The following is a 26,060-nucleotide window of genomic DNA, read 5'->3' as shown; positions in this document are numbered from 1 at the left end:
TGTGAGGGGCTCCAGAGCAGGGCTTGGTGCCTTGCTGCATCCATCGGACACGAGGTCCCTGGCTGGGCTCCAGGGCCACACGCTGGGGTTGCTGACCATGTGTCATACAGGGGCTGAGCCTAAACCATCTGATGGGCCCAGAACATTCTTACTCTGCACAATCCCTGGGACCTTTTCCTGGACCACTCATCTGCCTGCACTCGGAAGAGGCTGGCACTGGCTGGTTTTATGGATGTGTGCTGCACGTCCTGGGATCAGCCCAATGTGCTGGATTCTTCCTGCAGTGGTTAAAGCCCTGCTGGAGACCTCAGTCCTGGGCTTCACACGGCCCCTGGGGGGTTTTACAGAGGCCCCTGGGGGGTTTTACAGAGGCCATTACCCTGTTGCTCTGTCTCAAACTGCTCAGCAAGCACGAGGCAGCAATTACAGGAAGGGCTATTTGGCATCCAGCCCGTGCACAGGGAGGTGGGGAGAGAGATTTCAGACACCATCCACCCATCCACAGAGCACAATAAAACACCTTCTTTATTTCTCATTTTATTGGCTCTGTCTGCTCTCATCTGGTGCCTGAGCATTTTATCTGTTCACGCTGCTTTTTTCTATGCAATAAAAAGAGCAGACAGGCTTTTGCCCTTTATTTAAAATATTTTGCCACACTTAGAGGTAAATCACAGCCACTTTTCTGTGTTGTATATTTTCAGACTCATCGGAGAGGGAAATGTTTTGATACGAGCGCGCTCTGCGGGGTCCAGCCACGGTCGGACAGGAGGAGTCTCCTCCTTCTCCCACCTTCCTTTTCTTTGCTCTGACACAAACCTGTCCCTGTCTCCCCATCTCTGAGAGTCAGGCACCCACATTCCTTCGTGCACAGGGAAGGAAAGAAGGAGAGGCCCAATCCCTCCACAGAAGAGTTTGAGTCATTTACATGAGGAATTCAGCGAGCAGAGATCTTCACTTTGATCAGATCTGTCTTTTCAGAAACAAGCTGCCACTCTGGGCACCAAAACAGATCATCACAGGAACTACAACAAAGAGCAGTGTTCTGCCAAAGCTGCAGGCAGGAGTCTGTCAGGGAGAATGATGGAGCAAGAAGAGCGGAGTTCTAACAGACAGAGGGGGAAGGAAAGAAAGAGAAAAAAGTGTAAGAAACTGGAAGAGACTTCAAGGGACACAACGCTGCCTAATGGGGCAGAAACTGAGAGACAAGTGAGCTGCAGTGCAGGGTGATTTGCATTCCTCCAAGATGATTTGTAAAAGGGGAAAAGTTGTAGATGAAATGCTTTGATTCGCCTTTCTCTCACTCTGCCCGTGCACTTGTGTAATTCATTTAGTGTAGTAACCTCTACTGATCAGTCAGAGGCTGCAGCATCATTTTGTGCCCTGAAATTAAAGCAAAAAGCTGCAGTTCTGGAATTTGGAGCTCATAATACCTAACTGGCTGAAGGGCAAAATAAAGAAGTAAAGATCAATGACAACTTTTTGTGTCACATGAAAAGTCAAGGCTTATGCATCAGGGAGCTTCAAAACAATGAGATTCATTTAAGTTCAGCCTATGTCTCAGTCCTAAAATTGCATTAAAATTACACTCCCTGTTTCTAATTCTCATTCAGTGGAGCTTAGATGAACCTCAGATTTTAGGTGTTCCCACAATGGGAGTTATGGGAATTGATTTCTGTGCAACGTGAAGTGCCAAAAATGGGAAATAGTGGCAGTTTTGGGGTCTCTTTATGCTTTCTTTCCTTTTTATTCCTGTCTATCCAGCATGGCAGAAATGCAATCTAATTGAGTAGCAGGAAGGCGACCTCCATTAAGTTGGCAAGCGAGGGGAAAAAGTTCATCTTTCAGGCTTTGAAGGAGCCAATACCAGGAGAAAAACTGCCTGCAATACAAAGCCAGAAGTTATCAACTGCCCTGAGAGATGTTTTCACAAATCATCAAAGAACACAAGGCAGAAAAACCAGAGCATTGCTCTGGTCTGTGTCCCTCAGAGGAGAGACTGAAAAGCTGGGAGTGCAGAGCAGGTAGGAGGTGGGTGTCAGTGCAGTGTTGGCTTCCAGCAGACCAGGAATGACTCAGAAGTCTCGGGATGAGTTCCTGCTGCCTGGCACGCTGTGCAGTGTTTCAGGCAAAGCCCAGAAGGGGCAGAGTTTGCAGCCAGCCCCAGAGCACCACGTCAGGCCGTGCAGAAAGAGGATTGCAGCAGAAATGGGGCCTCACCAGATCTGTCTGAGACGTAGAACTGACCCTAGATGAGGCTCAACTTGAATAATTGTCTTAGTTCCTTCTTTTGTCCTTCCACCCCAAATATGTTTAGCCTGTATTTTGCTCCTGCATGCTTCTATAAATCCTCAGAGGGTCCATCTGGGAAGCACTTCCAGGATGGAAATGCTCTGACCTTTAGATGTTTCCAGGTGAGGTGCATACCCTCATGTTCTGTATTATTGACAGTAATGGCAGTGCTTCTTTTTTTTTTTTTTTTTTTTTTTTTGTGAACAGTGTAATTTTTACATGTTTGTATGACTTTAGGACACAGTTACCCCCTATAAAATAGAATGTATACGCAGTGCTGTTATTGCAGGGATGTAGGTGCAGTACCACACACTGATGAGCACCCTGCAGCATTTGAGGCAGTGCCTGCCATGTCACCATGACAAATGAGAGGTGCACAGCTCTGCAGCCTGAGGCCATCAGTGCACCCACAGGGGCAGAGGCACCCACGGCAGCACTGGTACTGCAGCTCCTGTCTCCTGTGCTCAGAGGAGCCTCCTCTTCCAGAGCAGCTGTGCTGGACCTTGCCTCTGCAGCTGCTGTGGCCGGTGCCACCTGATGTGTGGCAGCTCTCGAGGGGAGTCTCCTCTGATGGGGACTGCACAGCAGCAGCACTCATCTCACTCAGCACTGACAAATGTAGGGCTGAACTGCAGAGTAGGAACCAGTTCTTTGTTATTTCATCCTCTGAAACCTTTTCCTTGGAGTGTGTTTGGGGAAGGATGGGAGAGAGACCTTTTTACCTTTCTGCTTTTGTCTCTTTCCGTGGAACATAATATCCAATCCTTCCATAGCTGAACGAGTGGGTCTGTGCTTTCTGAGAGGAATTCAGCAGAAATCTTTTTCAATCTTTTGTCCCCCTAGAAGCTGCACCAGTTTTTGGAGCAATCTCTCTGAAAACATTTCTGTGAAATTTTCCTTTTAGTTATTGTAGCTGCTCAGACACGAGGCTGACACAAAACCCCCTAAGTAACATCCCCAGCCTCGGTGGAAGGGCTGCACTCTCTGCACTGCAGCCCTGCACTGTCACACCATAATTACAGCACAATTATAGAGATAATTATGGCAGGTTCTAGACCACTGGCTCTGACTCCTCCTGCTCAGGGCTGAGCGTGGCATTTGTCTGTGCTTTCCTGTCACTGGGGCTGATCACTCCATGCTCCCTAAGGGACCAAGGCTCGCTCTCCACAGCTCCATGGAGCTGAGGGTGCTGCCCACACTGAGATGGGGGAGTGGGACTGTGTCATGTCTCCAGGGGCAGATACGCTGCTGGGATGGAAATTTCTGTTCCAGCACACCTCCATACAGGGAGAAATACAGAGAAAAAAAGGAAAAGGAGTTTATAGCCAGAAGGCAGCATTTAAATGCCAGTGTGGCAACCAAAGAGGTGAGGGAATGAAACCCGACAGAGGCAGCAGAGGAAGGTCACTGCTGCCAGGGACAGCAACAGCAGATGGCCACAAGCACAAATCAAGAATTCTGCAGACAGGAGTTTTACTCTCGCCCTTTGAATTTTTAGCACAATTTGCATTGCAGTTTATCTTCATGGCTACTGGAAGGTTGGCAAGGGCCAGATGGCCCTAAGGGAGGACAGTTTAATGTGTCCAAGTGGCTGGTCAGAGGTGCTGCCAGCATTAAACCTGCTCAGATCAGTTCTCTCTGCTGGATGACAGCAGCAATCAAAGAGCCACCTGAGGATCTCCTCCACCTGAGATGCAAATACCCTCTCCCTTTCCCTGTGCAATCCTAAAGCTGGCACAGACATTTCCTGCATGGGGCTTGGACACTGCTTACACTTGGATTTCATCACATTTCCGTGCTGGGTCGAAACTCCAGAGGCCAGGTGAGAACATTTTGGCTTTAGGTAAGAAGAGGCATTTCCTAGTACCTGTGAGGAGCTGCTTCAGACACAAAACAAACACTGACTGCACCTACCTGGCAAAAATAAAAGAGCTGAGCTTAGTGGTGCTTAACAGGGAATGTGCCCAGGTTTACACCTGAAACACCTGCACTGCCAGCCCCTCTTGCCTCCCTAGGAAAAGCTGATGTTGCACAAGGAGCACTCGAGCAAACTGCTGCTCCTGTTCATGTCAGTTCTGTAGAACTGAACCACCAATATACCACATTCTGTTTAACTTCCCACTTTTGGAGGTTTTCTTGTGCTGCACTGCGTTTATTTTCTGGACAGACTCAATTTTTCTGGCACAGGACATTAAAATAATAAAAGAAAGCTTATGACAGCAGAGCAGGAAACAAATGATACTTGTGCATTTGTCATTGATCCTTGAAAAAGCAGGTGAGCCTCAGACTTACTTTTGGATTTATCTCTGCAGGTTGTACTCATGGGTCAGGGTGTTCCCAAAGAACCCTAAAGAAAGGAATTCTCTGGTTTGCCTCCTATTCGTGGAACACAGAAACCAGAGCTGTCACACACCCTGCAGCCAACAGCTCCCAGAATTATGAAAACCCTTTCTGGTTCAGTTTGTGGCAAATGCTGCCCTGGGGCAGAAAAGGTGACTCTGCCCCTCTTTAGTCCTTTTTCCTTGGACTGAAGTTTGGTTTTGCCCTGTGTGGTCCCGCTGCAGAGCAGTGGAGAGCAGTGCCAGGGCTTCCTTCATCCTGGAACCATCCAGGCTCGTTCCTTGGGCACAGAGCAATCCTAACCCCAGGCACAGCCTCCTGTCAGCCGCAGGGGCCGGAGCAACCGGCCCTGCCCTGAGCCTCGCTGGGTTCTTGGCTGGTGCAAAGCCTCCTCCCACGTGCTGATGTGAAGAACTGAAGATGCCACACGGTGGTCACTGTCCCCTCCTCCCCCATAAGTGTCCCCCACGGTGGCCTGCAGCTCACAGGGTAACATTTCTGGAATCGGGCATCTCCCAGAGTGGTGCTAACATCCCAGCGCTTCTTGTCACTTTTTACTGAGTGCAAGCATGAAAATTTCTGAGATGGAAAATGGAAAGCAGTACAGAAAATCCGAGACAATGATCATAAATGGCCCTGCTGAGAAAGCAGATCCCGTGTAATTGGATGGAGGAGGAAGGTCATTCCCAACAGATTAAATAAAACAGCCAAGGCAGATCCTGATCTCACCGTGATACTGAGATGGAAAAATCACATGCTTGAGATTATTTCAAAGGAAAATAAGGGGCAGGAGGACAGGTGGGCCGGTGTGTTGGTAACTCGGTTGAACACAGTTAAAGAAGCCCCAAAACACAGCAGGTATTGGGAATATGTTTGAGGAGAGAGAGCCACAGATGTCTGCAGAACAATTACCGAGTGCTTGACAAGTGGAAAGCTGAATCTTTTCAGTGAGTGCCAACTTGGGTGCTGTGCACCCAGACCTGGAGCACCAGGGTGATCCATCTCCCTCAGGAGTCCTGCTGTCATCCTTGGAGTGTGCATCCTTTCATCCTGGAGTATGCATATTCCTTGGAAAACAGCCGGAAGAGAACCGCAGCAGGGCCTAGGCTGGGGGCTGCCCCTTCCAGGGGGGCAGGTCTGTTAGAATTGCTAATTATTGAGGCACCTAATTGGCTCTGAGGAGTTCAGCAGTGTGCCTTCTCTCACTCTCACTGCTTTCCTGTCTTATTTTAGTTTTTCTTTCTTACCCATTTTTTCCTCTCCTGACCAGCAGCAGCTGGGGTGGCTGCACAGTTGGGGCCACTCTGTCTGGGGCTGGGGCAGGGGAGCTGACTGGTCTGCGGGCTCTGCTCCTTCCTAAGTTTGGGGCTTGGGGCTCTCTGGCATCATGTTTTATGGAATAAAGGTTGCGTGCCACTCCTGAGTTTGATGGTGGTGTTTTATGGAATGGGCCAAGCCCAGATTCCCCAGGAAGCAGCAGCACGGGTTTCCCTGTGCCGAGGACAGCCCCAGAGCCGCGCAGCACAGAGAAAAGCCGTTCCTAAGCCACTTCCGATGGAATAACCAAATTGCAACTGGAAGAAATGAGAAGTCGCGACTGAAGCTGACATAACAGCAAGTTCTGATTGGTTTTCAGATCCTCCTCCTTGGTACCCTCTGCCTCAGGAGCCAGGAAATCGGCTCTGATGCCCCGCCCGGCCCTGCTGCTGGCGCGGAGCTGCCGGCTGGGCTCAGCCACCCCGGGTCAGCTCTGGGGCTCACAGAGAGACCCAGCGCTGCCTTTGGGGGCTCGGAACTGAGACCGAGCCCTGCTGCTTCGGGCTCACACAGACGCTGGGCTGTATTTTGGGAGCTCGGAACCAGACTCCCTGGATCGGTTCTCGGGCGTCACCAAGAGAGGCAGAGGGCCGCGTTTGGAGGGCTCCAGTCCAGCCCCGATCCCGCCTCGGTGTGCACAGGGCTCATCCGGCCCAGCGTCAGTCGCAGCCGCTCGGCCCCGGGGCTGCCTTGGGCACAGCCCGGCAGTGCGGGGCTCGCCCGGGGGAGCTCAGAAGCAGCGACTCGGAGCTGCCTCCGGGGCCGGCGGCGGAGCCGCGGTGCCGCCTCTTGGGGCTCGGCCCGGGACGGGTTCGGGGCTCAGAGCCGAGCCCGGACCCCGCGTCTGGGGCCACAGGCAGAGCCCGGCCCCGCGGTGGGGCTCAGCACGGGGCCCGGGGGCTGCCCCGGCTCCGGCTCCCCGCGGCCGGAGCGGGAGCGGCAGCGCCGGACTCGGCTCCAGCGCCCGCCCGAAGCAGCTCCTCCTGCACGCCGCGGTGCCGGTGCCGATCCAACCCCGACCTGTTCTCTGTCCTCCGGTCTCGGACCCGCGCCCGCCCGCCGGGGAGAGGCGGCACCGCCCGGGAGCGCGGCCGACACCGGCAGGAGCCGGGCGCGAATCTCCGGCTCCCGGCCCGGCCCCGCCACAGCGCCTCGGGCTCGGAGCGCTCCCGCCGAGAGCGGCCCCCGCGGGCCGGGGTCGCGCAGCGCAAAGCGGCCGGGAGACGGCGCCGGGACAGCGCGGCCGGGACGGGACAGCGACGGGACAAGGGCGGGGCGGGATGGCACAAGGGTGGGACAAGGGAGGGGCAAGGGCGGGACAAGGGAGGGGCAAGGGCGGGACAAGGGTGGCACAAGGGAGGGGCAAGGGTGGGACAAGGGAGGGGCAAGGGCGGGACAAGGGTGGCACAAGGGTGGGACAAGGGCGGGGCGCGAATCGGACAAGGGCGGGGCCGGCTCAGGTGCTGGCGATGGGGCGGGGCGGGGCCGGGCAGGTGCGCGGGCCGGGCTCAGGTGCGGGCCGGGCTCAGGGGTGCGGGCCGGGCTCAGGTGCGCGGGCCGGGCTCAGGTGCGGGGCGGGCTCAGGTGCGCGGGGCGGGCTCAGGTGCGAGGAGGGCTCAGGTGCGAGGAGGGCTCAGGTGCGCGGGGCGGGCTCAGGTGCGAGGAGGGCTCAGGTGCGGGGCGGGCTCAGGTGCGCGGGGCGGGCTCAGGTGCGCGGGGCGGGGCGGGCTCAGGTGCGCGGGGCCCCAGGGCGGCTGCGCGGGGCGGGCCCGAGGTGATTTAAACGCCGGGAGCGGCGCCCGGCGCCATTCGCTCCCTCAGTGCGCGGTGGGGCGGCAGCGGCCGGGCCGGGCTCCCCGGGGGGCCCGGGTGAGGTCTCCCCCTCTTGTCCCTCTTTTCTCCCCCTCCCAGCCCTCACGCCGCTCCCTCTCCGCTCCTGAACACCCCTTCCGTCCTGTCCTTGCCCCCCTACACACCCTGACCCCCCACTCTGCCCCTTCTTCCTCCCCTCCTACGCCTTACCCGGCTCTGTCTCCCCTCCTGAATCTCTCCTTTCCTCCCTTCCACTACTCCTTTCCGTCCTCTCCCTGCACACCCCGACCCTCCACTCTACCGCTCCTTCTTCCTCCTCCTTACCGCGCTCCCTCTCCCCTCCTGAACTACTGCCCTCTCTGTTCCCCCGTTCCGTCTCTGTCCCCTCCTGACCTCTCCTCTCGCTGCCCTCTGCCTCCCTCTGCCTTCTCTATTCCCCCATTCCAATGTGTGTCCCCTCCTGATCTCTCCTCTCGTCTCCCTCTCCATTCTCCCATTCCGTCTCTATCCCTGTGTCCCCTCCTGACCTCTCCTCTTGTCTCCCTGTCCCCTCTCCATTCTCCCATTCCGTCTCTGTCCCTGTGTCCCCTCCTGACCTCTCCTCTCGTCTCCCTCTCCATTCTCCCATTCCGTCTCTATCCCTGTGTCCCCTCCCGACCTCTCCTCTCGTCTCCCTCTCCCCTCTCCATTCTCCCATTCCGTCTCTGTCCCTGTGTCCCCTCCTGACCTCTCCTCTTGTCTCCCTGTCCCCTCTCCATTCTCCCATTCCGTCTCTGTCCCTGTGTCCCCTCCTGACCTCTCCTCTCGCTGCCCTCTGCCTCCCTGCACTCTCTCTGTCCCTCTGTCCCCTGTTCCCCTCCGCGTGTCCCGCAGCCGCGGGGTTCGGGGCGCCGCACAATAAAGCCCCGAGGGCCGGAGCCGGCGCCCCTGGCTGGGTTGCAAAGGGTCGGGATCCGCTCTGGGTCCCCCCTGCAGATGCCAACAGTGCCCCACAGTGCCGGGTCCGGCTGTCCCTGCATCACACTGGGGTCAGGGCGGGCCCGCAGGAGGGTCCTGGGCTGGGCTGGGGTGGGCCCTCATTGGGAGGGGTCCGGGGGGGTTGGGGGGTGGGAGGGCGGGGGGCTGGGGGTGGGAGGGAGGAGGGGCCCCCTCCGGAGGAGGGGGTCCGGGGGAGGGGGTTGGGGCGGGCCCCCTCCGGAGGAGGGGGTCCGGGGTGGGAGGGGCTGGGGGGGGTCAGCCCCCCTTAGCCCCTCCCAGCCCGGACCCTCCCCTCCGGACGGGGTCTGGCCCGGCCCCTCCTCGGGACCCCCTCCTCCGGACAGGGGCCCTGGGGGGAGGGGGGGGCGGGGGGGGGGGCGGGCGGGGGGGCGGGTGGGGGGGGGGGGCGGGGGGGGCGGGGGGGGGGGGGGCGGGTGGGGGGGGGTAGCAGAGGGGGTCACGTCACTCTGAACGGCGATTGCACATTTGTGTCCAGCAGCAGCATCTCCCCCTTCCGGACCCCCCCCCCCCCCACCCACCCCACCCCCACCCACCCCCCCCCACCCTCCCCCCACCCCCCCCACCCACCCACCCCACCCCCCCCCACCCACTCCCCCCCTACCCCCCCCCAGGGCCCCTGTCCGGAGGAGGGGGTCCCGAGGAGGGGCCGGGCCAGACCCCGTCCGGAGGGGAGGGTCCGGGCTGGGAGGGGCTAAGGGGGCTGACCCCCCCAGCCCCTCCCACCCCGGACCCCCTCCTCCGGAGGGGGCCCGCCCCAACCCCCTCCCCCGGACCCCCTCCTCCGGAGGGGGCCCCCCAGCCCCCCGCCCTCCCTCCCCCAGCCCCCCCGGACCCCTCCCAATGAGGGCCCACCCCAGCCCAGCCCAGGACCCTCCTGCGGGCCCGCCCTGACCCCAGTGTGATGCAGGGACAGCCGGACCCGGCACTGTGGGGCACTGTTGGCATCTGCAGGGGGGACCCAGAGCGGATCCCGACCCTTTGCAACCCAGCCAGGGGCGCCGGCTCCGGCCCTCGGGGCTTTATTGTGCGGCGCCCCGAACCCCGCGGCTGCGGGACACGCGGAGGGGAACAGGGGACAGAGGGACAGAGAGAGTGCAGGGAGGCAGAGGGCAGCGAGAGGAGAGGTCAGGAGGGGACACAGGGACAGAGACGGAATGGGAGAATGGAGAGGGGACAGGGAGACAAGAGGAGAGGTCAGGAGGGGACACAGGGACAGAGACGGAATGGGAGAATGGAGAGGGAGACGAGAGGAGAGATCAGGAGGGGACACACATTGGAATGGGGGAATAGAGAAGGCAGAGGGAGGCAGAGGGCAGCGAGGAGAGGTCAAGAGGGGACACAGGGATAGAGACGGAATGGGAGTATGGAGAGGGGAGAGGGAGACGAGAGGAGAGGTCAGGAGGGGACACAGAGATTGGAATGGGGGAAATAGAGAAGGCAGAGGGAGGCAGAGGTCAGGAGACTGAGTCAGGAGAGGCAGAGAAGGAGGAAGGAGGATGAGAAGGATGAACAGAAGCGGGGTCGGCGTTTGCCGGAAAGCGGAGGAGGGAGGTGCAGGTAGGAAAGGCAGAGGGGGAATGGGGGCGGCCGGGCTGGGTGCCCGGGGGGAGAGGAGAGGAAGGAGGGCTGGGATGGGCTCGGGGTACGTAGGATGGACAGGGAGAGGAGGGAAAGGAGTGTTCAGAAGGAGAAAGAGAGTGGGGTAAGGAGGAGGAAGGAGGAGAGATTGGGCGGAGGATCGAGGTGTGCAGGGAGGGGAGGGACAGGGGAAGACCAGGTGTGCGGGGGAGGAAGAGGAGAGCAAGGGGGGAGAGCAATGGGGGCTTTGCGGGCGGCAGGGAGGGGAGAGAGGTAAGGCGGAGAGAGGAAGGGAGAAAACAAGGGGAAGAGAGAAGCAGGGGGAAAAGCCGAGGCTCCCGCGCCTCACCCGGGCCCGCCGGGGAGCCCGGCCCGGCCGCTGCCGCCCCACCGCGCACTGAGGGAGCGAATGGCGCCGGGCGCCGCTCCCGGCGTTTAAATCACCTCGGGCCCGCCCCGCGCAGCCGCCCTGGGGCCCCGCGCACCTGAGCCCGGCCCGCGCACCTGAGCCCGGCCCGCACCTGAGCCCGGCCCGCGCACCTGAGCCCGGCCCGCACCTGAGCCCGCCCCGCCCCGCGCACCTGAGCCCGCCCCGCCCCGCGCACCTGAGCCCGCCCCGCCGCACCTGCCCGGCCCGCCCCGCCCCACCCGGGGCCGCCACTCAGGACCCTCGGCCCGGGGCTCTGTCGTGCCCCGCCCCCGTGTCACCCTCCGTGTCCCGGTGTCACCCTCCCTGTCCCGGTGTCACCCTCCGTGTCTCGGTGTCACCCTCCCCGTCCCGGTGTCACCCTCCCCGTCCCGGTGTCACACTCCGTGTCTCGCTGTCACCCTCCCCGTCCCGGTGTCACCATCCGTGTCTCGGTGTCACACTCCGTGTCCCGGTGTCACCCTCCCTGTCCCGGTGTCACACTCCGTGTCCCGGTGTCACCATCCGTGTCCCGGCGCCGCGGGCGGTAGAAGCGGGCCGGGAGCGGGAGCCGGCGACCCCGGCCCCGCGTTCCCGTCCCGCTCCGTCGGGCCCGGGGTCGCCGAACGGGCTGGAAAGGCCCGGCCGGGGCCGCCCCCGCGCCGTGCCCGGGCCCGCGGTGCCCGCACCGGGGTCCCCGAGCCCCGGCCGGGACCCGCCCGGCCCGGAGCAGACCCCGCGGCTCCCGCACCGCCCCCGGCCCCGGCACCTCCCTGCCCGCCCCGGAACGGCCCCGGCGCCTCCAGCACCGGAGCCCGCGGCGGGGCCGGGTCCCGGCCCCCAGCGCCGGCCCCACGAGCCCCGCAGCGCCGCTCCCGGCTCGTCACCCGCCCCATCGGCACCGGGGAGAGGCCCCGCGAGTGTCCCGGCTCCGGGACGAGCCTCGGCCGCAGCTGCGGCTCCGCCGCGGAGCCCCACGAGGGAGCGCCTGAGCGCCGCTCTCAGCCCCGGAGCCGCCCCCGGGAGCCGGGCCCGGCCAGCGCCGGGCCAGCGCTCCGTGCTCCGGGCAATCGCACACGGGGCTTGGGCTCGGTCCCCGGGCCCCAGAATGCAGCGCCGGGCTCTGCGCTGGAGGCCTGGGCGAGCTTCCTTCCGCGCTCCCGCAGCGCAGCGCTGAAGCCCCGGGTTCACAGCCCTAGGCCTCCTCACACTCACCACCACCAAAAAAACCCCACAGGACTTAAGACTCAAGATTCCGAGACCAGAAAAGTGCCCCATTTATTAGTCTCACTTCGTAGGATCGTGGAATTGACTGTGGACATCCCCACAGATGGTGACAGGGAATGACCTCTCACACATTTCATTCTGTTGTGAGAACTGCTTCAGACTAGCAAAAAAACACGGAGGAGAAGAAGGCAGGAAGCCTCCCCTGAAACGAAGCCATAAACCGCAGCCTATCTGCGATACCTTGCTGTCCCCGGTGTGATGTCCGGCTATCCCCAGCCGGGCTGGTTGTGCCGCCTCCCGCTCACTGAGCGGTGCCGCTCCCGGCCCCGGATCCGCCCGGCCCCGCGGGACCAAAGCGCTGCCGGGTGCCCGGGCCGCGGCGGCAGCCGCCGGTGACGAGCCGGGCGTTCCTCCGCAGGGCTGAGCTCGGGGCGAGGCAGCTCCCGGCTGCCGCTGCCGGGAAGGAGCAGCTCCCGAGGACGAGCTCCCGTGCCGCGGCAGCTGCCCCGCCTCTCTCGGGGCCAGCGGGGCTTTGCCGAGGAACCGGAGCCGCGGCGGTCGGGGCTCGGCAGCAGCAGCGAGCCCCCGGCACGGAGCAGGAGCAGAGGGACGGGCCCGAGCCCGGACTCCCTTCCCGCTCCGGGACTCGGGGACGGGTCCTGCTCTCCTTGCCAGGAGGAGGAGACGGATGGGAGTGCCCGGCTGCAGCCTGGCACTGGCAGCCGACAGGGCCGGTCCTGAGCGGAGAATTTGCTCTGTGTTCCTTGAGCGGGATTAAGGGATGGCCAGAAGCTTTCATATTCATTTATAGACTATCCCACATCAGCTGATACCAAAGTGCATTTTGCAAAACAGCCACAATGTCTGCAGGCTTCAAAGCCAAGACAAACAGCGCTGCTTTCCTTTCCTTCTTTTATGCAATTACATGTGGTAAGATTAATAACACCTGATGCCATTCTCTTTTTAAAACTCCGGCCAGTGCCATGCCACTGACTAGGTTCCAAAAGCAAAAAAAATGACAGTCATAAATTAAACCCGATGCCCGATCTTTGCAGATTTAGCTTTCCACTACAGAAATCCCTGGATGGATCCACATGCTCCTCTGCTCCTATTACCTCAGATTTTGCCTCACTCTAATCTCATTGGGATGCCCTAAATCCAACCTGTTCTGCTCCTCAGACCAAAGCCTGCTGCCATCTCTGCTCATGACATTTGCATGGCACGCACTGTTATCACACAGATAATGGCAAAACAAATTGCATCTTGTTCTTTCTGCAATAAATAGCACAGCTTTTGGGGAGCTGGAGCTATGAAGTGCATGAGCAGCTCTCAACATGATCTAAACACGGAGCTGATTTTTTTTCAAGTCTTCCCCTGTAGAAAATATACATTGCTGTAAAATGTCACCAAAGCAGGTATTACTGCTGAAGCTCTCTCAACACACAAGGGAAGAGCCATTAATGGGGCTAAAAGTGTCTTATTCCCACTTTTCACTGCTCTTGAATCAGCCTACATGTTAGTCTTGATAAGTCTTGATCTTTTGTGGTGGAATCAAAGCAAAGCTAAAATCACCTGACTCTGAGGACTGGCCTGGTCTCTCCCAGACTACAGTTCCCTTTTTATTGGGAATTTACTGGGCCACAGCAGAAAATGCTGTTTAGCAAGTATTTACTTCTTTTTCTCCCCTGCCCATGAACGCCTGATTGATTTGTTCTTTGAATTCCTGAGAGCTTCCTGCATCAGCAACACTCCGTGGTGCGTTCAGGGGGTTAAGGATCTCTCGTTTTTCAAACTGTCACATGATAACTTCAGCTGCTGACCCAAGTCCTTGAACTGAGGGAAACAGGGAACCATTCTTCCTGGAGATGCTCCTCATCAAGAGTTGTGGGCCATTTATTCTTCCTGTTCCTTATCCCAATCAACCCTGTTCTCAGTCTTTGTATCCACGTTAGTTTTATTGTGCCAAGCTCTCCAGCTAAATCTGCAGTGCCACTGTGGACATACATGGAATAAACTGAGTTGGTTCAGGGTTTTTTCCAATAATTTTAAAATTCCTTTGTCTATTTTTCAGCTCCAGAAACACAGATTAGAACAACACAAAGTACCTCTTTTGGAGCTCTTTTGACAGCGAGGTCCTGCAAATCTTGTTCTGTCTGGAGGGCACCTGTGCAGACTTAGTTATGCAGTCAGGTTCACTGACAGAGCAATCCTAAGTGACTGGGAAAACTTGGCATCTGCCTTGATCCCCCAATATTTCTCAGCGGTGACATCGATCACTTTCAGTCTGTCTCAGCAGAGGCTCAGGCTGAGCTTTTGACAGGCTCAGAAGTGCTCATGTGAATCTCCCCAGCCACTTTCCAAGAGCTCCCTCTCAGGCTCAGTTGATAAAGAGCAGATTAACCCATCACACATTCTCCTTTGTCAGATGTCGCTGGCAAGGAGCAGCTCTGACCTTTAAGGCAGGAATGTGTCAGGTGCTGTCAAAATGAATCAGAAACTCAAAACAGAAGTGACGCAGCGTTTCCAAGACCAGAGAGAGAGTTCACTCCTCATGCCCCCCAGAAGACCCCGTTCTCTAGAAACAGCAGTGGCAAACACCAAGAAATCCCTGCTTCACTCAAATATCTTTGAACTTGACTGTGCTTGCGAGGAGAGGTGACAATAAAACAATGAGTGGTGCAGACAAAGCTCTGTCCCCTGGCACAGGGACCTGACCTTGTGCAGCGCTGGCACCTCAGCCCTGGAAGATTCCAGCCTTGGCATTGAGGATTGCTGTGTGCCTTGGGGAGTTTGTAGGGTGAGTTACAGGAACTGGCACGGAAGAGCTCTGCTTGCTCAGCTACCACCGAGTTCCACACACCCTCAGGTTCCTGTGGACAGAATCTGTTTCTCCTGGAACTAAAAGACTGAGCCTCTCCTTTCATACAGGAAGCAGCACTCACCACTACCCCGTTACGTGGTGCTTGGGAAGGGCATAGATTTGAAAACTCCCTTACAGAGTATTTCTAGAAAAGAATCTATGAGAGACTGGAATACCAGTGGTGAGGTTTAATTTCATATCATCACCCATCATGATCAAATGAAATTACGAAAGTCCTGGCTGTGTCTATCTGACTAATTGCACTCATTTTCCAAATTTGCTGAATGATCATTTACTGTTTCCTATTTTGGATGATCAAGCATTTTATTGATAAAGCTCATACAGCACTGGCTCAGAATCACAGAGAAATTCAATGTCAAATCTGAAAATTGTATAGGTGTCCCACAGACACCAATCACACACCTCCTCATCCAACCCAACCATGCCCCCAAGACAATCCTCTACCCAGGAATAAAATAGGAGCTCCAGTCCTGGAGAGGGTCAGCCCTCAGCCCAGGGCCAGCTGTGAAGTCCTGTAATGGAACACAAAACCACAGGGACTGATTTTCACCCACACCCAAATCCATAGCTCTTGGGAAGGCCTGAGCTCCTGACAAAGAGTTTCAACTTCTGGTACTGATTCTGGCTCTTGGGGAACACTGTATCCCAAACCTGCAGGACCACCCCCATTTCTCTGCCTGCAGGCTCTGCTCTGACTCTGGGCCAGGCACAGAAGATGCAGGATGGAGTTTTCTGAGCAGGAAAGGCCCATCCCTGCATCCTCAGTGTGTCACAGAGGTGAGATGGAGATCACCACTGCAGCACTGAGGCACTCACTCAGAGACAGGTCACCTCTGCCTGCTCAGACTGCCACAGTCACAGCACCACTTCCACCCCGGTCTGCTCCAAGCCTGGCACCAACAGCTGGAAGAGCAACCTGCCCATTTCCATCTACCTGGATCCGTCCCAGGAATCACTGCAGCAGCAGGGTCCTAAGCCCGTGCTTTTTTCATCTTTGCTAATTGCAGCTTTTTCAAAAATAAATCAGAACACAGATTATTCTCTTTCCTGCCCTGCCCTGCCCGCAGGCACGGCTGGCACAGCCCCTGGGCTCTGGGATCCTGCCCTGCCCGCGGGCACGGCTGGCACAGCCCCTGGGCTCCGGGATCCTGCCCTGCCCGCGGGCACGGCTGGCACAGCCCCTGGGCTCCCCCTGCCCTGCCGGGCTCCCTCTCCCACGCCGGGTTTGCCGCTGCCCCGGTCCGGTGCCGCCGGGGCTGCCCACAGCGAAGCCGCTCGGCCCGGCCGTGCCAGGCACAAATCAAACCCCGAGAGCTCCGGCTCCTCTCCTCCGTGCCACAGCAGTTCTGTTCGTGGAACCACGCGAGCCCCAAAGCCATCGCACCCCTGTCTGTTCACCTCTTCATCACTCGGGCAGAGAAAGAACACTCGTGATCGCAGTTCTCAAATAAGTTTCCTTCTTCAAGTTATTTCCTCAGATCTGGCACAAACTCCCCCAATATAATAAATGATTCTAATTGGCTTACTAACAGAGGATTTAGCTGTACTTTTCCTAATAAATCCAAACAGTTTCGGTAGAACATGTTCACAGCCATTTTTCTTTTCTTTTCCTCCCTTGCATCATTACTTGCCTCTTCACTTTATTATACTCAATTTTATATTTCAGATTTTAGCTGAAGAAAAATCCCTCTATCTGAAGAAGATTTGCCCATCAAGTGAGCCATATATATTTTTAATAGGGCTATCAAACCCAGCCTGACGGAACAAACACCTTGAGACACCTTCTGGACATGAATGTCTCTTAAAAAATATTAAAGCTCTAAAGGTTGACTTGTTTGCAGGTTTAACTGAATTGAAAGAATAAGAGATGCTGCAATAGGACAAAATGATGACTCTCTAGGACATAATCAATTTTACAGGATTTCTCCAGCAGCCCTCCTCCATAGGGGTTTGCACTCCTGTTCACCCACTTAACAGAGAAAATAGGTACATTTTAAAAAGGGTTACCAAAATGCAATGCCCTTTCATTAATCTATTAACAAAAGCTAAATTAGATACTTGGGAAAATCCTAATGCAAAGAAACATTCTGAGTGTAGCATTTTACTATTGAATAAGCCCTTATTCTCTTAACTAGATTACTGGGGTGGAGTCTGGCCTTTAATTGATATTTTTAACACCAATATTGTGTTATGGGACGAGAGGACCTTTATTTCCAGCTGCCTGTGCTGGTTTCTGTTGACCCTATATTGACAGCAAATAAACACGCTGCTGGGTTTACATATAAATTAATGCAGCATAAAGATACCTGTTATTTCTTCAGAAAGAGTCCCCTACAACAACATAAAATGTCTTTGCAATCCAAGGGAAGTTTATTTCCCCTCTGGTAATCTTACTGTGTGGAAATACAGAACTGTGAAAAGGCTCATTTTAGCAGGGATAACAGCTCACAGAAGTTATTCTGAGGACTGGGCTGGGATGAATCCCATTCCCACGTGTGTGTGCTGGCTGGCAGCAATCAATGCTTCCTCCTAGCAAGGGCACTCTGGGGGATGGAGAACTGAGAGCTGTGAAAAGCCAGCAAACCCTGCCTGGCAGCTGCTCCAGGCACAACACCCCGCCGGGCCCTGGGAGCACGCTGGGATGTTGGGCCCTGCACTGCTGGGAGCAGCCATTCCACAGGGGCTCCCTCGGGATCCCTGGGGATCCTGAACCCGCTGCCCTCCCCGGGCCAGGCACCGAGTGGGCTGGGAGCTGGGGAGCAGTGCAGATGTTGGGTGGCACAGCTGGGGAGCAGTGCAGATGTTGGGGTGGCAGAGGGCTGGGGAGCAGTGCAGATGTTGGGTGGCACAGCTGGGGAGCAGTGCGAATGTTGGGGTGGCAGAGGGCTGGGGAGCAGTGCAGATGTTGGGGTGGGAGTCCAGAGGAGGATGAGGTTCAGGTGCTGCACAGACAGGCTGGCACTGTCCAACACAAACCCGAAAATGGGGAGACCAATAAGGAAAGTGAATTTGAAGGGAAGAAAAGCAAAGCCTGGTGCTCCAAGAGGAACAAACCCTACTCACTGATGCTCCATCCCATTCAGATTTCTCCCTGTGGCCCAGTCCAGCCCCGTTGATGCCAGAGCTGCTGCAGGCACTCCCTGGAGTGTCCCCTCCAGGTGCAGGTGGAATGTGTGCAGGCTGAGGCAGCCCAGTGAGTGCTGGGGGTGTTTAATGGGCCCTTTCCAAACACCCCCACTCACCGAGCCCAGCCCTGCCCTGCTGAACAACAATCCTGCCCAAGTGCTGAATATTCCCATAGGCCCAAGCCACAGCCCGTGGCCAGCCTTCAACAGCCCCTGGGGAGCAGGGCAGAATTCCTGTTTCTGTCTGGGAAATGCTCTCTCCTGGAAGGGGAAAAGCAGCATTTCCTTGCCCATCACCAACAGCAGCCCTGCCCCTCTGCCCCCAGCACTGACAGGCGCTGCTGTGGCTCGGGGGAGCAGAGGAGAGGACGGAAGGTGCTGCTCCAGTGTGGAGCCACAGCTCCTGCTCTGCCTCCGGCCTGTCCGGAGAAGTGACGGGATCTGAGTTCAGTGCCTGAGGCAGCCCTGCCCGACCTCCCGGGCCTGGAGCTCACCGAGCCAACGGAGGGGAAATCGCTGCAGCGGCTGCCAGGCTGATACCAGCAGGAAGGAAAGAACTGAATGGGACTGAAAAATGACACATTTATCTGGCAGCTGGATGGCAACACCAAATTCTGTCTGGGGCATTTATTACCTGAGTCAAGCTGCTGATCTGAGTGGAGGGAGGGGTTTCCAAACCACAGACAGCACAGAAAGGATCCCTCCCACCAGCAGCCTGTCTGCTTCTGTGTGCTGACCAGCTCCTCAGTATTTATTTTAAAAGAAAAGTCCTTCTCCCTGTTGCTAAATGCAGCTTGACACACTCAGTGACCCTGCTGGCCCAGCTCAGTCTCTGCAAACATCCCTCAGGAACGCTGCAGACAAATTCCAGCCAGCAGAGGCAGCTTTGATCCACGGCCAGGATGATGGAGATGAATGAATGGAGCCAGAGTGGTGCCGTCCCTGGCCAGTACCAGAGAGTGGCACCAGCAGTTCTCAAAAGGAATCAGAAATAAGCCTGAAGAAAACACTAGGCATCTTTGCTCCTTGTGGGTTTGTGCTACAGAAATTGGCATTATTATTGTTCATTGACCATCATGCTGAGGAGTGCCTCCAAACTGCACATGGAATTTCCACCAGGATCTCCATGGCTCAGCTTTGCTCTCTATCCCATGCTCAAGGCTCCACTGGATCCACCAAGAGGCTGGGAAGGAAGGAGGAGGCCCTGGAGCTTCCTTCCTTCTGCAGAAGGAGCCTGGAGGCTCAAGAGGGACTTTGAGCAGAGGGAAAAGGGACTTTGTTGGAGCACTGTGTGGGATGCATGGGGCATTAAGGCACTGTTGCACTTGGGGTCAGGCAAGGAAAGGCCAGAGAGCTCTTCAGAAATTACAACATTGTAACAAAGACACAAATAAATCTCTTGGAAGTACAGAAAGAGACAGACCTTAAACACATCATGGCTTAACCCCAGCCAGCAACAAAACCTCACACAGCCCCTCCTTCATCCCCCTCAGTGCGATGGGGGAAAGAATTGGGAAAGTGAGGGTGAGTGCGCTGCTCAGGAGTAACAAAGTCACTGAATCATCAGCTCTGTTCAGCACAGATCTGAACCACAGCCCTGTGCCAGCTGCTGTGAGGAAAGTGAGCTCCTTCCCAGCCCACACCAGCACACCTGTCAAAGCATCTGCACCCAGAGAAGTGGGTTCGGTGAGTCCAGACCAAGTGTTTTGATTTTATGTTGGCTTACAGAAAAATACGGCCCAAGAAATCTTTGGCTTCATAAACATCCTTTCCCTCATCTCCCCACAAAGGGAAATGTATTAGATGTGAATTTAGCTATAAATATTTCAGTTGTTAAGATTTCAGTTCCTACTACAGCTCTTGCTGTAATGCCACCTTTAGCATAATCCTCCAGCTTCACTAGGTTTTTAAAACACAGGAAGGCTTAACACAAGGCTTAATACAAGGAGTGACTTTTGGATTATCTGTACACTTTTCAAATTCTCGTCAAAATTCAAATTGCCTGATGAAATACGTGTTCCTGCCCCTGGAATGCCTACATGGAATGGTGAGGGGGAAATCAATTACTACACCACACTTAGTACCACATACATGAAACACACTGGAATCATGACATACAAAGGACAAGAAAAAATCTGGGCAACTCCTACAAGTTACTGCAAGCCTCAGAAATCTTGCTGCATTTCAATAACTTCTTGATGAAGGATGTGCACACATCCCAGCAGGGTTTTCCATCTCTGGGTCACTGACTGCGGGTAAGCAAGGATCAGCTTTCTCAATACCTTTCCTGGCTTCTTCTGTGCCTTCAAACCACAAACACAGTGTCCAAAATGTTCCATATCTGACAAATCCTGAGGGTGATGCAGGGTGCTGTTAATTTTTCTGTGTATTCAGCTCACAGGGCATAAGGCACACCCTGGCTGTGCTTCACAGTTTCTGTCCAAAAGCTAATCAGCCCTTCCTCATAAACAAAACAAACAAAAAACTCAAACATGCCATAGTCTTTGTCTTTCTCACAAATGCCTCAATTTCCCACTTTTATCCACAATTTCTTCTCCTCATTTTACAGTTTATGTAGCCTGGATTCAAATCCTCTTCCAGAAAACATGAAAAAACGAGTAACAGCTATTTCAGAATAAACATTGACTGTCACATCTCTTCAAAACCTTTTCTGAATTTCTGTCCCATCCTGCCCCATGCCACCAACACCTGCAGAATTCCTTGCAGACTTTCCAAGTGTGATCCTTTTCTAGCCTCTCTGGCCAGTATCCCATTCAACTGCTGTGGTCCCACCACCCAGAGGGGACTGACAGCATCTCTGGCCGCACTCAAGCCACATCCAGCCATTTCTGTATGCATGGCCAAGCTGCAGAGGAATAATTCACAAGGACGAAAATATTCTCTCTTGCAAACGCCACAGACGCACCAGCCCGGCTGCCTTGCATTCTGCCTTTCCCAGGGAAGCACTCGCAAAGAAGAGGAGGCAGCTGTGACACGCTGCCCTCGCTGTGCCTTTCCCGGGCACATTCCCGCTCCGCTTCCCCTCCCGGCCGGAGCCAGCCCCGAGCGCTGCCGGTCACAGCGCTGCCTCGGCGCCGGCCTGAGGAATCGCCTTTCCCACTCTGCTCCGGGACAGACAGCGGCTGGCACCCACCCCAGGGACACGGCAACGCCTCCCTCGTGCCACTCCTCAGTGCCACATCTTCATTTAAAGAGGAAAATCCCACCAGCTCATCCCCCAGAATGCTACATCCAGACGTCTTCCAAACACCCCAAACCACTGCACCTTCCTCTGAGAAGTCCATGGCTGTAACTGCTGGAAATACTTTCTAACTTTCCAGCTTTGATGCCCACCGGGATTTCTTTGGGAAGGAGGAGCTACTCTCCCTTTCTTAGCCCATCTCTGTGCACGGGGCCTTCTCACCTTCCCAGCCACCCTGCTGAGCTGGAAATGTCCCTGCTGCTGCCCCTGGCAGAGCTGCCTTTGGCAACAAAACCAGCTCAGGATTGCCTTTCATCAAAATCCCATCGAGTGGCTTCAAGTGTGTAAGAAGAAGCTTCTGTCAGTCAGTTTTGTATCCAAAATATTCAGCTGATGACATATTTAAGAAGATGACATGAGGAAAGGGTGCAGTCAGAAGCAATCACCATTTGTGTTTCAGAGCTCCCAGGTTCTCCACCACTTTCCATCACTTTGGTAAATGCCGTTCCTCACCGCCTGTCAAGCACTTGGCATTTTCTGAAAACCAGGCAAATTATTAAGGAGCCTTAACAGGTCTTCAGGACGTACCTGTCAGTCTCTTTTTTTTCTTTTGAATATCAGCAGCTGTTTTAATTCACTGCATTTTCCATGTAGGGGGCACTTTTTCTCTCAGCTACACCAGGCAAAATCCCTAACTTCCCTGAAGTGCAGGGCAAATTGTGTGAAAAGTGCCTCAGCACCACATATAGTAAAGATATGTGAAGGTGAGAGTGTGAGGCTTTTGAAAAAAATACAGACACTGAGATTTGCTTCAATCACTGCAGTGTAACTGGAAACTCTCATGTTTAGAAAAACCTACATCTGGATTTTCCAGTTAGCTTTCAAGTCATTAAAAATAATTAAAAAAAAAAAAGCAGCTTGATGCTCTAATAATCCCAAACATATGGAAAGTTTTCCAGCTGGACAGACCTTCAGGACAAACTGCAAGCACTTGGGCAGTAGCTTTCCTCATCCTTTTGAGGAATTTTAATTAAAGACATTTCTTGGAGCACAGCTGAAAGGAAGGCCCCTTTCAGAAGCTGGATCCCTCATGCCACAGCAAGGCTGCTGAAGGCCTGCTGCGTGCACAGGAGCCGCTTTTGGGCTCTCCTGGAACAAAGTTCTCCTCAGTTACACATTTAAATCATCTGAGGAAACAAAGTACGAGACCTAAACACCCTTGGAGAAAAACCTTCAGAACCTGCTGCTGCCTTTGCAGCTCACACAACAGGAGTACAAATGAGCATCAATGAATGCAAGTATTTTTTGCTGCAGATCTGTAACTCCCTTCCCCGGGACAACATCTCACAGGTTAAGGGTGCTCCTACACCTAAGAAACACTCGGGATTTCTTAAACATGAAAAAGTGCATGAAGGAAAGTTGATGGATACAAATTAATAAGCCAGAAGAACCTGGTGAAAAACCCAATATTTGCATTGTGGGTAAAAATAACATTCCTTCAAAGGCAGCAGAACAAATTCTAAGGGATAATGCAGCAATACATCTTGCTCTGACAGGCATCCCCTTGCCCTGATAATATGCACATATGGCAAAAGAAACAGAACTCACAATCCTTAAAAATTTACAATACTGAAACACTGATTGCACTAAAAAATGTATTACAAACTGCACCTGCCTCATTCTATTAATTAATGTTTAATGCTCAACAGAATGTAGTTTTGGAAGTGATAGACTGCTGGACTGTTATCTCCCTTAATTTCTTTTCAATAAATGAAACCCCACCAATCTGCTAGGGACACCCTTACAGGTCTAAGGCATTTGATTGATAATGTTTCTGAATAATGGCACTGGGATGAATTACCACTTCCCAAGACAAGGAGATTCTTAGGTTGTGGGCTCTGTTTCCTACTTCTGTAGTTCTGTTTCTTCACTTCTAAAGCTATGATTCCAAGAAGAAAGTCCTTTAGATGTTGCTGATTTTACAAGAAAGGTGATGTGGAGTGATACTGAAAATCGTGGTTCTCTCTTTCTAGGCATGGGCAAAGCAGGAGTATTTTGGCAGCCTGCAGGGAAACCTTGGGAGAAACAATGCCAGGCAGAGGATGAAGGACATCCTCAATCCAGACCCATGCACTGAATTTATGGCAAGGCAGGGCTGGATTTTAACATGAGGATGGTGCAGGAAGACAAGGAAGGAGAGAGGATGCACAGATGTGGGCCACTGACATTCATTTCCAAAAACCCACTGAAGAAGTTTGGATGTGCAGAGATGTCTGGGCATTTATGCATGAGGAGGAATTAGGTGGAAAGGACCAAAACCACCAGCCTGGGTGCTCATCTTTACAAACCTCATCCACTGCCATCGTTTGATCCTGTTTGTTCAGTAACAGAGATCTCAAAGCTCCTCTAAGCAGACACTGCAGTGCCTGTGTGCAAAGCATGTGCTAACACAAAGATGGTATCTTCAAGTTTGCTGGAAAGAAGTACTTCAAATCTGGAGTCTGCTATTTAAAACTGCTCTGTTAAAAGAGTAGGAAATTAAAAGACTGAATGCCACTTGTCAAACTGCCAGTACTCTTCAGAAATGAATTTTTAATATCTCTAATGGCCTGTTTTCCTATGGATTACTGAAACTATAGCCAAGGGGAACCATTATTATCAACGTGAGTCCAGGCCATCAGACAGCTAATTAACAGCAGATCACTCTTCTCCCAGTTCCATGTTTTTTCCAATGTGAGGCTCTCCATAACTGAATGCCATACAAAATATTATGCAAAGCATCCAGCTTTTTCCCAGGATCAGCAGGAGCTGAGTGCCATTGAGAGGATGTGCCAGCACAGAGCTGGAGGAGCTCTGATGTTCACTCATTGAAAGGCTACAGATGCAAATCACAGTAAGACTCAGAATGGAGCCTGGGGGAATGTGAGAATAACTCAAGCCCAGCTGGAATGAAAAATCCTCTGGAGCAACAAATTCAATATGCCAGGAAAAAAAAAAAAAAAAAAAGTCTGAATCGAATAAAGTCTTGCAAGCAGACTGGCAAACACAGCAGCAAAAGTTATGCTAAGAGATGGAAACCAAAATAAAAATGGGAGGGGTTACCACAGTGGGAATGGATACCCAAAACACATTAATTAATTGCATTCTCCCAAATTAAAACAAGGACACTGCCATCCCTAAACTCCTGCATGGAAGCAAGTGCCTCATCCTTCTGCTGTCCATGCACAACCAAGCTTTCTCTGTGTCTTCCTAATGAAATATGTGCAATATCCAATTACCAATCACTGCCAATTAAAACACTGTTTCCCAATAATATGATCCTGCAAACTGAATTTCCACGCAGCCTTGGCAGCCTGGTCTGTGAGCAGCTCTGTCATCCAGCAGTTCTTGTGCTCTCAGTCCAGGGATGTGCCCAGCAGATGGATGTGCCAAGGATGCTGCCTGAATGCCAACTGCTGCTTTCCACACAGGCAGAGGTGGAGGGGGTGGGAACAAACATTCCCACGTGGAACACAATTAAAACTGACCCACGAGGTGTCACTGTTGCTCCAGAGAAATTCAGCAGCCAGGGGCTTTTTCTGGGCACAAGCTGAGACTGGGAGTGGGGGACTGACTCCAATGGGGATGCACCAACAGGAGCTCTGGTTACTTCTCCTCCCTTTCCCAAACTCCACAGGTGCCCACACCTGCAAAGAGAAATCCAGCAGCGCCACCTACCCAAATGCCACCAGCTGCTCCTTCCTTCTGCCCCTGGCTCCCTGCCTGCTGTCCTGCTGCCTCTGGCCAAACCCCCATGTGGGATGGGCTCGGGCTCTGCCACTGCTGCAGCTCTGGAGATGCCAAGGGAAGGCAGTGGGTCCCAGCTGCTTTCATACCCCACCTTCAGCTGCCTCAGGAACCAGAGAGCAAAGCCAGCAGGGAACAAATCCTGCTGCTCACAGCACACGCCATGGGCTTCCTTGGGCCTGGCTGCTTCATCCCAATGGAATATTTACAGCAAAAATAAATACTCATGTAAAACCTTCCAGAACTTGCAATTCAGAGCAGTTACCCCTGTATTCAAGCCTACACATTCCAGATTTTAACCAAAAAATGGATTCATAGCATTTACCCTGTATGGAAACACACCTACTGCAAACATCCCAATGTTTGTAGGAGCAAAGACTCAGACTAAGCAAGAGCCCAGCCCCACAGTGTCAGTGTCAGGCCTCCCTAACAGCTGTCCATGGATTAATTGTGCCAGTTTGTTTTTCCCAGGCTCTGAGAGAAGAGAGGCCAGTAGCTCCTCTGTGTGATTGATGATTCCATTGGAACTTCCCAGCACTGCTGCTGTAGGTGGATGTCCAGCTATGTCCATCAGTGCTGCACATGTGTGATGAAAGGAGAATTAACTGCTCCTTGGGAACACTGAGCTTCCCTTGGGATGAAGACACTGGCAGCATTCTTAAAAAGAAAAATTCTTGATTTTCATGTTAACCAATCTCAAAAGAAACCCCATTTGGACCATTTTGCATCTCTCCCATCTTTGCCCCTTCAGGACCCCTCAGGATAATGTGCTTGTTGGAAACAGAAGTGCCAGGGCTCTGTGATTCCCAACACTCCAAGAACCAGCCACACTCTCTTTTGCTACAGAAACGATCCCTCGCTACAGAACTGCCAAGGGTTTTGGAGAGCTGGGAACAGTGAGCAGAAAGCTGCTCTTTCTGCTGAGGCCCCTTGGGATACTGGCTGTACCTCTGCTGCTTGGGGATGGAGAGGAGGGCCCGAGCCCCTCCCTGTTAAGGGCTCCCATTAAAGGGGCGTTGCTGCTGCGTGGCTGAAGGGATCAGACCCAGCTTTGGTGCCCCCAGAAGGAACCCAAATTTCTACTCCAGAGCTCTCCCA

At 54.3% G+C, this 26,060-nt stretch overlaps 2 protein-coding genes across 4 annotated transcripts in view; both read left to right on the top strand.

Moving 5' to 3' along the window:
* LOC110484350 (uncharacterized) overlaps nucleotides 1-6,045 on the top strand; it is a 182,360-nt gene extending 176,315 nt beyond the window's left edge. For all 3 annotated transcript variants that reach the window (XR_014954942.1, XM_085578332.1, XM_085578333.1), the window contains one exon: nucleotides 702-6,045. The gene's annotated coding sequence lies outside the window, so the exon portion shown is untranslated. The remainder of the gene's footprint in view (nucleotides 1-701) is intronic.
* Nucleotides 6,046-7,415: 1,370 nt separating this feature from the next.
* Nucleotides 7,416-9,601, top strand: LOC146767708 (uncharacterized). Its single transcript, XM_085579558.1, has 4 exons — nucleotides 7,416-7,458; nucleotides 7,514-8,223; nucleotides 8,286-8,886; nucleotides 9,579-9,601. Exons 1-4 carry the CDS (start codon nucleotides 7,416-7,418, stop codon nucleotides 9,599-9,601), a joined length of 1,377 nt encoding a protein of 458 aa, XP_085435684.1.
* The last annotated feature ends 16,459 nt before the right edge of the window (nucleotides 9,602-26,060 follow it).

This window comes from Lonchura striata, chromosome 4 (assembly GCF_050655825.1).
Source record: "Lonchura striata isolate lonStrDom1 chromosome 4, ASM5065582v1, whole genome shotgun sequence".
In the NCBI taxonomy this organism is placed as follows: Eukaryota; Metazoa; Chordata; class Aves; order Passeriformes; family Estrildidae; genus Lonchura; species Lonchura striata.
This window is presented reverse-complemented; position numbering and strand designations above follow the sequence as displayed.